Source organism: Vanessa atalanta, chromosome 14, assembly GCF_905147765.1.
Source record: "Vanessa atalanta chromosome 14, ilVanAtal1.2, whole genome shotgun sequence".
NCBI lineage: Eukaryota > Metazoa > Arthropoda > Insecta > Lepidoptera > Nymphalidae > Vanessa > Vanessa atalanta.
Genome location: NC_061884.1, coordinates 9,450,212 through 9,466,032, shown reverse-complemented (window position 1 = coordinate 9,466,032; position 15,821 = coordinate 9,450,212). Strand labels below are relative to the sequence as shown.

Sequence of the window (15,821 nt, the reverse complement as noted above, 5' to 3'; positions counted from 1 at the left end):
GATTACAGTGAGGCTACAAGTTTTATCTATATTATCCGTAATATATACACGGTTTACGATTTTTATAAAATACAATTTAACGCAATTGTTTTATTTAAAGTAATATGTAGGCGAACGGTTAAATGGCACCTAATGGTAAATGGTCACCACCATGATATTGGTGCTGTAAGAAATATTAACCATTCCTTACATCACCAATGCGCAACCAACTTTGCCCAGATGGACTCCAACAATGTCCTACCACCAAGTGAATATATAATTTAACTTCACATTTTTTTAAATAAAATTCTAAATATCAAAATACATAAAATGTTTCAGATCTCTGTTTAAAGATAAACCAATAGAAATCCGTCAGGGTTGATAAGCCTTTGGTTGCGATAAAGACAAAAAACAAAAAATAACCTAATCTTACGAGACGTTAAAGAGTGTATACAAAGGTGTTTTAGTATTATCCGGTGCAATCCAGTTTGGGGGTTATCCTGTTTCTTACTTGTAACCATGTACAGTTAGTAAAAAAAGTGATAAACTTAGAAATAATATTACTAAATTTATAACTCAAATACAACTAGATAAAGTCGCTTATAAGTAAATGTACATTAATGGGTACATTTACTTTACCAAGTCACTTCTATTATACCGATTACGGTATAATAGAAGTGACTTGGTAATTGTTTGGAATGTTGGTTGTAACAAGAAATGCTGGCGCGAAAAGTAACCCTTAAATAATTTTTGGTACGAAACATCTATTTTCGCAGCTTTAGTTTAAGACTAACGTCGTGTTGGCATTTCAATGTATTATCTACGGGGTCACCTGAAGACCATTTTTTCATTTCAGTTATACGCAGTTAGTGTGCCAGCATAGCCAATTTCATAATTCACTTGCTTTACAAAATCTAACGCATGATGAAAAGTTGTCATATAATATTGCCACTATTGGAATCGAAAGTCGTTCCGTACACTAGCAATATGTCATAAATAAGGGTGTGTGTATTCCATTACGCCCAGAATGACTCTTCAAGCGATGGAATACAAAATAATGCTATGGTTTCAAATAACTGATGAGTGGGTAGTGGTGGGTTCAACGCACTCATAGGAGTTTTTAAGAAATCCTACCATTGATAAGATACGTTGTATTTATGGGTTTACTTTTGGTCTCGCTTAAATATTATATGAACAATACTTCATAACAAACTATGTGAATTTTTGGTAATATTTTGCTTTTGTCAGATATTAAAGCCGCTGGATTAATTTCAATTAATGATATGAAAAAATATCAAGGAATTTTTCACATAAAATAAGAAAAAGACATATAGACAGGTCCTTCTAAATTTCATTTTTCCTTTATTGTATTTTGGAGCCAACTGTACGTCACAGAGTAATCCCTTTACGAACAAATAAGCCATTGGATTAGGAAATGAAAGGGAAATGTTTGAAAAGGAACGAAGCCTAAGATCTCGTGGATTTATACAGAATGTTTCGAAACAGCAAGAAATGATAGCTTAAGTCCTGCCATCTTTCGCGGTCTTTGTGAGATTTTTCTTGTATAATACATTTAAACTTTGCAGAAAAGGTCCGCTTTTATCTCAGTATATTTATATTTACCTTGTTACCGTAATCTGCGATGGACCGATTAAGATTCTTTTTAAATGTAAAATACATTTAAATCCATTAAAGTTAAGCCTTTTAGTACATTTTTACTATTCATTTGAATTCTTTTATCAAAGAATCGTATAGAGGTGCTGGCTGATTCAATTTAAAAAAAAAAGGTAAGCCGAGTAACAAATTACAAATATATACAGTGACGGTGACAAAAACGCATCGAAAAAAGTTTCACTCTTAACATTACATATAGAGTAGTTACATTCAGAGGGATTTCATACAAAGTTGAAACAAATTAATTTATTAAAGGTTAAAAAATCTAACTATTATTACAATCTAACTATACTTACAATTTCGATTAGACATTATAAATTATTTTGAACAAATTATTAGGCACAAGGGACATAACATCTCAGTTCCCAAGGTTGGTGGCGCATTGGTGATGTAAGGAATGGTTAATATTTCTTACAGCGCCTTTGTTTATGGGCAGTGGTGACCACTTACCATCAGGTGGCCCATATGCTCGTCCGCCAACCAATGCCATAAAAAAAAAACATATTTTAATATTACTATATAATTTTCACTCATTATTGACAATGTCAGCGCTTTTTATTTCACTTCCAGACAACATTTTACTGAGAAATATAATCAGAATTTTCATAAGAGAATTTGCATTGATACAATTTCGTCCAAGACTCTGCTTTCGAATTTTAATAATACTACAATATACTATTTCAAAGTCGAAATAAACTGCTTGAACGTGAGAAAAATGTTAATACACTAAAAACTAAAGAAAATAAAAATGTACTGTCTACAACCACTGAGATTAGAACTAATATACTATGCTAACAGTTATTAAAATTGTGATTGAACAATGAGTACAGATCACTAATATTAAAACATTTGGATTAAGAACAAACCATTCAAATATGAGATTTATATTTCTTAGATTACATTAGCAGCCTGCAAATTTCCCACTGCTGGGCTAAGGCCTCCTCTCCCTTTGAGGAGAAGGTTTGCAGCATATTCCACCACGCTGCTCCAATGCTGGTTGGTGAAATACACATGTGGCAGAATTTCGTTGTAATTAGACACATGCAGGTTTCCTCACGATGTTTTCCTTCACCGCCGAGCACGAGACGAATTATAAACACAAATTAAGCACATGAAATTTAGTGGTGCTTGCCTGGGTATGAACCCGACATCATCGGTTAAGATGCACTCGTTCTAGCCACTGGGCCATCTCGGATCAACGAGACGTGTAACAACAAAATAGTCAGAATACATCTTCATTAAAAATATATAAGAAAGCCACCTCATGGTAATCAAACGGTGTTGAAGCCGGTAATTATTAAACAGATACACCAACACCAATTTTATGTACAAAGATAAATTTATAATATAGACCGACGTACGAATGGGTTATCTGATGGATGTCACAACCACCCACTGATTGACGCTATAATAAATATTAAACATTCCTTACATCGCATTATTGTACTTTGATAGCACTATGCCAGAAACCTTCACGTCATCATCAACAACTACTAGTTCAGTTCAGTTTCAATGCAATCATGAATAAATAACATAGGAACAAAGAGAGAATTATATATTAAATAACCAGTTAAAACTAGTTTCGCATGCGTTAGGTTAGGCTAGGTAAGTAAAACAATAAAACTACATTTCAAACAACAACAAATAAATGCAACTACCTACAGTCAAAAAATATTAAACATTAAACAATTATAAAAGCGATTATAAAATATTTATAGATTAATAGTATCACTTAGGTAAACAAACAGCGAATGATAGAGAAAAATACGAAGATTGGTTAGCAAATCAGGTCTCCTTACTTACATCCTTACGTGTAGTTTCTACATTTAAACTATTATGAGATAATACAATGAGCCATTGTATTTTCAGACAAAACAAAGTTGATTCTTTACTAGCGATGTATAGGATCGGTATCGCACCAGAGGGCTTAGCCAAGTTGACATTCTACAATCGTAATCGCTAATAGAAAACTAAACAAATGTATGGGCATGACGTCATCTCAACGCTAAGTCACGTGATCAAAACAAACGAATAGAAAAGTCGTAGACAAGTTGACAATCGTTTAAAGTGATAGAATTGAATATAATCGTTTCTACAACGATAATCGCTAACTCCATACAAAATGGTAGCCAAGTTACAGTTTTGACAAGCGCTGACGAAACGATGTCGAAGTTTTTTATCGATAACTAAGCGATCTTAGAGACTCAATAGTTAACGCTAAAAAAATGGCGTCTTATTTGGTGATCGACAAGTGTTTTGTTTGTTAAACTTATTTTTTTCTATTATTACCTTTTAAAATGCATACTTTAAATATGTTGTGGTGTGCTCATAATGAAGAAGTGTGGCTTAGGCGGCAAAAAAGAGACAAAAATCGTCAGTGCATGGAAAACATACGCGAAATGCCGGCAACATTATTTGTGCAGCAATTTCGGCTAGACAAAACAATCTTTGAAGCTCTTTGTCGTGAACTCCGACACAAGACTTCGTTAAAAGGAACCGAAGAGATTCCCCTCAATGTTAAGGTAAGTGCTTAATAATCTTATTGATAATTTATTTATTTATTAAGGATACCACATGTCATAATAAAAACATATTCAGAATTAACATAAAGTGTGTGACTCTTCAAGACAGCCACAACAGTTATTTACGTTACAGTTATATAATAATAACATAAACAATATTTTTACAATAATAAAAATTACTCACAATAGAATATTGTATTTGATATTTATTTTTTAACGTAACTATGATAAATTTCATTTCCTTAATTGTTGTGTGTTTGTATTGTGACTAACCAAATTTTAAAATAATTTTCAGGTGACTCTGGATATCCACAACATCCTTGGCTTATGACACCTATCCTCAATGCAGTTGAAGTTTCTAGGGAAGACCAATACACTCGATTGCATGTGCAAGCCCCTAACTGCATTGAGCGATGTTTTGGATTAGTCAAAGCAAGGTGGAGATGTTTGCTTAGAGACAGGGTTCTTCACTATCATCCTCATGTAGCTAGCAAAATTACAATGGCATGTTGTGTATTACACAATATAGCTTTGTAAGCTGGGCTGCCACCACCACAACCACTTCCTGCTGCACATGACAATGGGGATGATACAATGATGCAAGATCCCACATCCACTGTGTTTGTTGGTAGCCAGAGTGAAGTAATCCAAGGAAGAGCCATGCTGAGTTGTTTATTGAATAGGATATAGTAAGATTATTTTAAGATTTAATATGAATCTATTTTATATTTCTTAATTATAAATTAAACTTTTATACTCTATACTTAATTTATCTTCTGTAAATATTAATAAGTTGATTGTATTGTGAACAAGTCTAGGTAATTTTACTTTAAATGTAATTTATTTAATAATAAAACAGATTTATTCTTACAACAAAATTTTTATTAAAACACTAACATTTATAATCAAATAAAAGACGTTAAAATATAATATAATATAAATAATTTAGTATTATTGTGTAGGTAAGAACAAAAAAAAAACATTTAGGTAAAATCAGGTTTCTTAAATGCTACAACAAAATTAAAGTAATCAAAATAAAATTATTCTTATTTAAGTAGACTTTTGAAACATTATTTTACAAAACTATATTAAGTGGCTACCACCGGTTCTACACAGAAGAACTGGCAAGAACCTCAATAGTTAATCTTTTCAAACATTTAAAATACAAACGAATATGAATGTATGAATTAACAAAATTAAAAATAGCTGTAGAATTTTATTATACAAATGGATACTTTGCACCAAGAATTTACTAGCTTTGCGGAGTCAAAAACTTAAAAAAAAAACGACGCTGAAGGCGACAGATTTGCCTGATGTCGCTGCCGTTGAGGAGCACCCCGTGACGTGGAAGCGGCAGGCGTCGTCGCTGACGGCACCGGCGAGGACGTAGTGCCGGGCGGCGGCGTTAGCACTGGTGGTGGATGTTGTTGTGATGAGGTAGCAGTAAAGGCTGATGTTGTTGCTAATAAAATAAAAAACTATATTTTAAATTGGGCACAAATAAATTTATTCAAGCAAAACATTGTATCTTTAAAAAAAAGGTACCTTGTATAGAGCATGAAGGAATAAAATCCAACATAATTTCATCCGTGGCTGTGGTAGAAATTTGGGGTGGACAGACCGTACAATTAGAATCTCTGGTCGGGGATGGTTGAGTGTTTCTCAGTGATGGTTGAGCCTGAAAATATGAACAACTTGATAATTTTTATTTAAAGAAGAAAATACACTAAAAAGCCAAGACCCCAAGCAAAAAAAAAACTAGCATCAAAGCCTGTCTCTATAATTCCAGCTTGACCAATAACAGCAGTCAAACCCATTATACACAACACCCTCTCTTCTGAAGCAGTGAGAGTTTGTCTGCTGCTTGGACCACCACCAGCACCAGAAGCCTCACAACGTATTGCTAAAGCTTTTTTCCTAGTTTTAGCTTTCCAGTCTGCCCACACCTGGACATTATTTGCTAATTTTTGTCATTAATATTTTCATCAATTATTTTATAATTTTTGAAATAAGCTGATTGATAATATTTAAGTGAATGAATGATAATTATAGAAAACTATAAAATAATATTTTTAGGGGGGTTTTATTAGAACCATACTTTTTTCCACTTGTCCCTTGGTTTTACTACTCCTCCACCTATGGAGTTTAATAACTCTTCTAATTGCTGCCACAGTCGGTCAGCTTTAATTCGGCCTTGTGGCCCTTGCTGGGGTCTCGTTATATCGCCATAACTAGAAGATGTTAAAACTATTTCAGAGAAACAAAGGGTCTATTGATTAAGTAAAGAATCAAACACAATTATTGTTTGTTTCGTAAGTGGTAATATTAGTTCCTATCGCATATCGCGTCATTGTTTATGTTTTAAACTTTCAAGTGCTACAGTATGATAGATTTTCAAATAACAAAGGAATATATTTACGAAATAAGTAATAATTTTACGTACCTTTCCATAAATTCCAGTAAAGTTGCAAACTGTTCTGGGCTTGCTCGAGATTTATATTTCATTCTATAAAAGTTATCACATCATTTAAGGTATCGGTCATACTTAAGCAGGATAATAAAATAAAATTTCGAGTCACAAGTAATGTTTAAATTTACATTCGGCACTGTGATATTGTTATAAACCAATTACAAGGAGAATGTATACCCACCCTATTTAATTTACTTATTTTTTAACACTTCAAATAAATATTCTTCAAACTTCAATTCAAAACAAGAGTTGATCCCGCGCTCAAAGTACACAACTGCGACTTTGACGTTGGTTTGACGTTTTAAAGATCGCTCACCATAGACTGAAGTGTAGGTTTTTTCTAAGTTCATTGTAGAATGAGCGATCGAATCACTCGTGTCAATATGGCTAGCTACTTATCGTTTTCTATAATCGCTTACGCCGAAGCGTTAACGATTGTAGAAAGAGATTCGATATGAAACGAATGTAACTTGGCTAGGCCCTCAGGACGTTCACCGTGGAGGAGTTTGTCCGCCACGTCGCGCTCACGATGTTCCCGCGAGCGGTTATACCACCGGTATAGGGCCAATGCATGGCCAACCACCTGAGGGGCGAACTATTTCTAGGGAACTCATACTTTCAGCTGACATCTGCCCCACTGTAGGCATCGATGACAGCGACGATTAGGACGACGACAACCACCGGGCATGACTACCACCTAGATTGGAAAACTACAAGGATATAACGACACTATTGGTCCAACTGGGCCCGGAACCTACGGGTCAAAACAAAACGACATGGTAGCTGAGGCTAACGGTGAGGAATTGCCCGGGTACGAAGGGCAACCTCAAGGCCCGTACTTGTCTTGCCCTAACGGCCACTGCTGTTGCTTAAGAAATGACCTCCTCCAACCCATGTTCTACCCATCTTTCAGGATACGGATCGAGTATAGGCAGAACGAATCTTGGGAGACGCACTCGGTTCTTGCGGTGGCTCTTTCCCAAGTGCGCGAAATTTGTAGGGAGCAAACCCTGTTCCTGATTTTTGACCACATCACCATATTGTACGACAAAACCATAGTATTTCGCATTTGCATTGCATCGCAGTCTATTTTATTCACTCTCCTTTTCGCGTGCCATTTGTGCGCAAACACTTTCAGTCTTGTATAGCCGTCTTCGCTATAAAGCCCTCTTCGCTTCAGGATATGGTTAATAAAATATCCAGACATTCCTATTTTCTAACCACGACATTGAAGGTAAGGAATCTAGAGCCATGAAAAGCCACGAATTCTCCGCCACCGTTCATTCACGGGATAAGAGAGTGTTATGCCGTTTGGTGTCACGGCATACGGGTCGATCTTAAGGTAAATATTTACACTTGGTGTCTATTTATCAAAATACATTTTATTTAAATTTAATTACCTTAATTGTCCAGATATTGACGTAAGATAACCTGAAATTAAACAAACACGCCTAAATATTTCAAGATATAAATTGCCAAGAAACTCTTGGTAAAGTTTATTTAAGTGAAAACTTAAATCGTTCCTTGAAACATTTTCTCCGAATGTATGAAAAAAGATAGCTTGCCTGTGACATATAAAAAATACTCCAACCACATTTTCTTTAGGTTTTTATTATGCGAATGCATTTCACCTGTAAAATCACGTATCAGTCCCGCATTTTTTATTCGAATAAGGTTTTAACTTGCGACGTTTTTATTTTTTGTTTCTGGAAATCTTGATACCTGAAACATATTTTAAATTGAGAATATTAATTCATGATTTAATTATAAATATTCTGTAGTTAGAAATTTTCAAAAAAATTAGCGTAGCGGTAAATAAACACTTAAAGGTACCCAAAAAAATCCCTAGTAGTCTTAACATTAGGATTATACTGCTACCTGGAAATGGGACAAGCAATTGGTTTATTGGATATTACAACTTGGCTTTGTTCAAGCTCGTCTGGGTAAGCACCACCCAATCATCAGATATTCTAGTACTGTTATATTGTTGTGTTCCGGTTTAAGGGGTGAGTGAGACAACAGGCACAAGGGATATAATAACATCTTTGTGTCAAAGTTGGTGGTGCGTTGGCGATGTATGGAATGGTTAATATTTCTAATGTCTATGGATAGTAGTGACTACTTACCATCAAGTGGCCCAATTGCTACCCATAAAAAAAATACAATCCAATAAAAACATCCAACAAAATTACAGTCCAAAAAAGACGACTACGGTTGTCCTTCGAAATCTGATTAATTGAAAATAGCCCTACAAGAAAATCACATAAGAGTTTATTATATATATTCAAAATAATTCATTATCAAACGAATGTAGTTGTACATAAAGTTCTATTGTAATTATACTCACGCCGAGTCCGAAGAGATTAGTGCTGTAGAATTACGAATACGCAGACTTCGTGAATATAAACAGAAATATCTATCCACATCAGCAAACTTTGAACAATATGTAGTTTGTTTAATCTTATTATTTACTTACATTTATAGTATCATACTTTATATATTTTTTTTCCTTCGCTACAAAGCCAGCTTGGCCATCATCATTATGATAATATTATGATATAAAAGCCGAGATGGCCCAGTGGTTAAAATGCGACATCTTTAACCGATGATTGCGGGTTCAAACCGAGGCAAGCACCACTGAATTTCCATGTGCTTAATTTGTGTTTATAATTCATCTCGTGCTTGGCGGTGAAAGAAAACATCGTGAGGAAACCTGCATGCGTCTAATTTCAACGAAATTCTGCCACACGTGTATTCCACCAACCGTCATTGGAGCAGCGTGTTGGGATCTGCTTCTTACCTTCTCCTCGAGGGAAGAGGAGGCCTTAGCCCCCGCAGTGGTAAATTTACAGGCTATACATGTGTAAGTTTATATATGAATAACATATAGACATAAAAACTGGATTGGATTACTGATGCATTGTTTTAGGAGGAAATGATTTAGTTTCCGAAATGAGGACTTCTAAAAATGGCTTATAATGGTCGTGCTAGCCAACAATATACCATCATTATAAATTGTGCTTTATCTGTAATTATTTTACCATTATGAATGAAGTGTTTTAACTAAAATTAGAAAGACGGATAGAGATTTCGGTACTCATTGTGTGTTTTACCGGCTCTTTTAAGGGAAGTGCTCTAAGGAACTATTTGATCTGATGCCCACGGCACCATCCTTCGCAGTAGAGAATCTATATCAACAAGCATCACGCGTTTCCAGAGGTCGTTTATTCCTCGTAATCAAAAATTATGGAATGCTCTTCAGTGCTACAATATTATGTCTTTTATTCAGCGAGGCCTAGAGATGTTGCCCATACCATCCCATGGCCTATTTGCTTCGTCTTTTAAAAGACACTAAAAAAATACGTAAACTATTTGAATCCATTGCGAATGAATCTAAATCTCGATTTATAAATTAGGTGCCTCGTTTTATGATAAAAAATAAGTAGGTATATTTTGGATGGTTAAAAGTTTATTATAAAACACGGTTTTAAATCTGTTTCCTATAAATATGAAAGAAATTGTAAATCATAATAATTAATTACATTGAAAATAGCTTACGTAATTAAACGAGCTTTCTATGAATGCAATTCTAGAAATTATCATATTTCTAAAGTAATATTATATTTGTACCAGAAATTGTACTTGAAATTATATAGCTGCTGTATAGTTAATATCTTGTTACTTAACCAGTAATAACTAGTTTGAACTAGCTCTAGGTACCGTAAGTTTCAATTCACTTAAATCTGAAATTATGTTTAACCTTTTAATTTTCGTTCAGATAGACATTTGGTTTACTTTTATTATGCAAAAAAATACAAATTCCAAATAGCTTATGAGATGACCATTTCTAAAATGAACGTTACTAAATTGCCTGTGATTTTGCGATTTTATAAAATTTTTGTGATTTTCCCCAACAGTTGACGGCACCTGTCGCCTTCATTTCGAACATTCGACAAATCGTCGAACCTCTCATATTTTGTTATGCCTCCCATTAAAATTTCCAAATGCCTGAATATTAAAAATACGAACCCTTCCTTCACAGCGCTGATAAAACTGGGTCAAAACATTTCGCTTTTAATTATTCTATTCATAATAAAACAATGACGTAATCATATTAAACTGTATCTATTAATCAAATTGTTGTTTATCTTTTTGAGTAGAACTTTCGATATTGAGACAGTGTAAGTGGTTCCTGAAATGCCCATAGATGCCGCTGTTTCACGGTATGTCACATGAAGATCTTTGAGGATTAGTTTCCGCACGGCTTCGATATTCTCTAGCATTGGTTTTGGTTGTTTTCGGAATACCTTCACGTGGCTTGTCATTGAGGGTAGTGTGTCCACGTTGAAATTCTAAATACCAACGTTCTACAAACCTAAGACGTGGTGCTGCATCACTAAAACAGAAGTAATCTCCTCAGAGCACTGAAGTCGCTATAGTCCCTTTAAAAGTTGTAGAAAATTATCGCACTCAAATTTTCCTTAGATAATTCCATTTTTACAACCGTCTATTCAAAGGTGACAAACCTTTGAATAGACGATACAATAAAACTATTCGACCAATCTGAAAATATTATTTTGTTTTCGAATTCTAAATTCAAAAAGATGAAAATGCCATATGCTTTTTTTTAATAAGCGCAGGACGTTAGCAAACGACACGACTTAAAAGGCAGCCCTCGCAATACGCTCCAACAGTAAAACTGTGAAAAACAAAAAAATACTATGATATTTTTTATAAGTTTAATTTATTTAAAAGTAATAATGTAACAAATTATGTCAACGAAACAAATACAGTTCTTAAGTATTCCTTCTATGTCCATAATAAACTTTTGCGGCAGATGCTAGTGGTCAATCACATAAAATTGCTGAGTACCTTCGGACCTTTCCTATACTAAAAATACATGTTTATTTAAAAAATAATTCTAATATAATAAAATAATTTGGTGTAAAACCGGTATTATTCTAAACAGTAAATGTAACACTGGTTACGACTTATTCTTAATAAAATAGAACCGAGAAGAAAAGTCAATAACATCATTATTTCAATAAAAACTCATAATGAATGACATTTAAAAATAAAAATTAATTTATATTTTCTCTATGGAATATCAACGAATAAAATCCCACGCATTTCTTCTCATTAGTTTTCTTTATATATATTATCATTTAATTTATTAAATTACGACTTAATACTGTTCGGAACACCCTACATGAATATTATTTTGTTATTGTTGTGTTGTTGTATAATTGTCTATCATTCATTGATGTTGTTAATAGAATAAGAAATGGTTCCATTTATTCATAAATATTCCAGGATATACATTTATTACGATAATTATTACATCTACCCGTTTCTATGAATTAATCTAATGCACAGTTGTTTTCAACTGTTTCATAGAAGTATGAATAATCAATTCAATTATAATGTTCTTTATAAAACGTTCTTAGTAATTGCGATATGGTTTCAAATTTATTAATATTGTAATATATTATGCCTTGTATTTTACAAACGCTTCTGTTTATTAGCTCCGAAATAATATGAGCCCCTTTCGAAATAACGTCGTTATAAAATTAATATTAAAGTTTAATAAACGTCTACGTCAACGTGAAACGTTTGAAGGATAGATTAGCGACTTAAGAGATTACAAATACCACTAGATTATTCCACGGGAGTTCAAAATAAATATACAACATAATATAATAAAAAGTATTGATTAATGAATTTACATAATATTGTATACATATTCGTAATTTACGTTTACATGTCATTTAAAATTGTAAAAAATAACGAAGAACAAAAATTATTATTCTTAAATCAACACACACTTTTAAAATTGTTCGAAACACCCACACACTGAAAATGTTCTTTATTCTATCGGAACTACGAGTGCGTAAAATTTAATATTGACTTGTAAATCAACCTACAGCTTTACATCAAATGCTTAAAAATAAATCATTTTATTCATTTAATTAATAAATTATTTACATATACATAATACGTTATTTAAAAATATATTTCCAAAGAGCAAAACTTTTTCATTTAAGCTCAAGCAGTGTTATTGTATTTGTTTTGTTACAGTAAATTTGGAATCCATCAGACCAGAAGAAGTTGTTCAAGCACTAGAAAAGAGCTGATGATCTTCAAGCAGCTAAACAGCTTGCATCATAGCTTTATACATAGCCATGAATCTCATAAAACGATTAAATAAATTAAAAGAAAAAGTCTAAATTGGTTCATCCGTTTAGGACCTACGAGTCAGACACCGATCTTTTTGTATCGAGTTAGTATAAAGAAGGCTTTTAAATTGATCGTCCTTGTACTCAATAGCATAACCTCACAAGGGAACAATTATTATTTTATTAATTTCTTAAGCATTGTCAGCCTACGGTTTCAAGGGTTCACCTGATATATAATTAGCGAGAAATTATTAGAGACTTGAGTACTCTCAGTTTCAAGTTATTCCGCTATATGAATCATCTCACGAAATCTAAAATCCGTTACAAAATTTATAATATGTTTAGAGAAAGCTACGTTGTTCAAAAGTTGATATATTAATTTTAAGTTCTTTAATTAATCAAAGAGTCTCTACTAGCATATTGGCAAAGATCAAATGTTACTGGTTCTTATCTGGTTAAACAGTAAATAACATAGGTAAGTATCATACCACCAAGCAGTATTCTTAATTTATCCTGCCGTACAAGAACATGAACATGACGCTCGTCACGTTAATTTTCTGTTGATATACTAAATAAAACCTTCTCCGAATTATGCTGCCTTTTTTAGTAAGTTCTATGAGTATTGCTTTAGTAGTGTTTCAGTCAGGCACTAGCAAAAAAAGACTCATTATTATTAGTATATACCTTGGGTCTGAATTATTGGTGAGCCATTAGACGCAAGGGATGATGTTTGATCCCATTGACGGTGTCGGTAATCGTTTATATTACTGTTGGCAAAGGTACACATACTATCTGACGGACATTCTTGTCTGCATTACTTGAATGGAAAATAAAATAATCTCATTTATCTACAATGCCTTCCTGCATTCAGGAAAATGGGTGACCTCATTGCATGTTGTACATTGTCCATAGAGGTTACCACTAATAGTACAGTGAATTTTAATACTATTAATATGACATCAAAAGACCTAATATGTCACAACCCTAATCTTAAAATCAGCGACACAAAATATTTAGCATTTATGTAACGTTAGATAAAAAAGTGCTTTGAAAAACTACGTTCCAAACGTCTAGCACATAACATTCATACTATAAGTAAAAAGAGAACTATTACCTAGAACAAGATTAACTAACTGCATTCATTATACAAATGACTTAAGACAGTAGCCATAATATGTGGAACGGCCTGTTTCATTAAGACAATGGGTTTAAATTGCAGTGGTTAGACAGATGGACGGAAAATGTGCTGACCAAAGTCATAAGCTTAAGCGTTGAAATAAATTTAAGTAGAGGTATGGGGGTTTTTGGTATCCTCCACGCCGAATTGCACTGACAGCCTACACTGGAAAAAGTATAGTGCCCAAGCATTAACTCGATGGTAGGGTTTTGTAAAACCCTACCATCGAGTTAAATTAGGCTTAACCCATGTAAAGTTAGAAACAATATGTCTAACAAACTATGGTAGTAAATTATAACTCTTATCTAGTTTAGATACTTCTCTTTAGACACTAAATAGCAAGTGTATCGGTATAAGGCAGAGATACTTATTACTAATTATCTGCAGCATGACGCTGGACATGATTTCAACCTGTTTTCCCAAGACCGTGAAACAGTCGTCCGTTCACATAAGCAACCATAGCTGATGCACTACACAACATCAGGTGAGATCCCATATCAACCTGCAGCATAGTTATATTGCAAAAAATGCATCGTCTCAAACAAAATACCACCAATATATAACGGCAAAAATCATGATTCTTCAATTAAATTCTTTTGAATAAATGCCGTATATTGCAGCCAAGCTATGTAGATTGTACCCAACTCGGCTAGCAATTCTTCGCAATAGAATCTACATTCCATTATGTTATGATTCAAAATGTAATTCATCCTTTGACTGTTATCTATACACATTCCGAGCTAAGAATGCGACGAAAATAATAGTAACCAACTGTTGATAATGCAACTAGTAAAGTGGTATATTTGGCGAGTGTCAAGCGTAGCGCACACCACGATTATAAAGTTGGCCCATTTGTTAAAGGTCTTTTGTAGTGTGATAATCTATCAAGGTATATATATAATCGAAGAATTCGTCTTATTAAACTGCAATTCAATAGTGTTTTTAAGAATATTCAAATAAAGAACATGTTTTTTTTTATTACAATGACAAATACTTTTTTTTAAATCTTTTGACACCTATAAATAGTGTTAATAATTTAAAAAAAAAAAAAAACATCTATATCATTCTATATATTCATCTTTGAAATGTTATGTATTTATAATACTATATTTTTAAACCTAATGATACTGATCAGAAACCAAACCCACTATCCTTAATCGTAATCCTGCAGCACATTAAGCTAAATGTTTAATATTATTTAGATTTGGCTCGTAGCCATATTAGGTATTTAGTATTAACATAAAGTTTAATGGTATAATACAAGAACATAACTTCTAAATATGTAATAATATTCTCATGTGATATAAAATACAGACAGTGCGAGGATTTTATAAAAAAAAGAACATATAAAACCTCCTTTCTATGTATAAACGGACAAAGAGAATTAGAATGATATAGATGATGTACTAGTCAGACTAAAATTATTAAGAGGCAAGTTTTTTTTTTTGTTTACTTTTTTTGGTTTCCGATATCTTACATATCTTTATATTTACGAAACAGAGTTTTGCTTGAATTTTATTGCCATACAGTCTTAATTATTATCAAAATTTTATACTATTTAATTTCATTTATATGTCAATTGCCTTTTTAATATTACGAAATATTTAAATTAACGCGTGAAAACTTACGCGGGGCGATTAGAATGGCTTGTACCTATACGACCTCTTTGAACGGAAATTTATAAATTAAAAAAAAAAAAAACCAAAACAAAAACGCTGCAACTCATTTCTTACGCTGATCTGCAAGAGATAGACGAGCAAACAGAGGCATAGTTAATTCCCGACCACGGAAATAACGCGCATTAGTCAACTGCAGTCGGTTCG

The 15,821-nt window shown here is 33.2% G+C and overlaps 1 protein-coding gene across 1 annotated transcript; it reads right to left on the bottom strand.

Moving 5' to 3' along the window:
* Positions 1-5,449: 5,449 nt before the first annotated feature.
* Positions 5,450-7,111, bottom strand: LOC125069006. The gene is made up of 4 exons (XM_047678409.1): positions 6,619-7,111; positions 6,274-6,406; positions 5,721-5,853; positions 5,450-5,637 (listed from the first exon to the last, which is right to left on the bottom strand). Exons 1-4 carry the CDS (start codon positions 6,678-6,680, stop codon positions 5,450-5,452), a joined length of 516 nt encoding a protein of 171 aa, XP_047534365.1. The 5' UTR covers positions 6,681-7,111.
* Between the last annotated feature and the right edge of the window lie 8,710 nt (positions 7,112-15,821).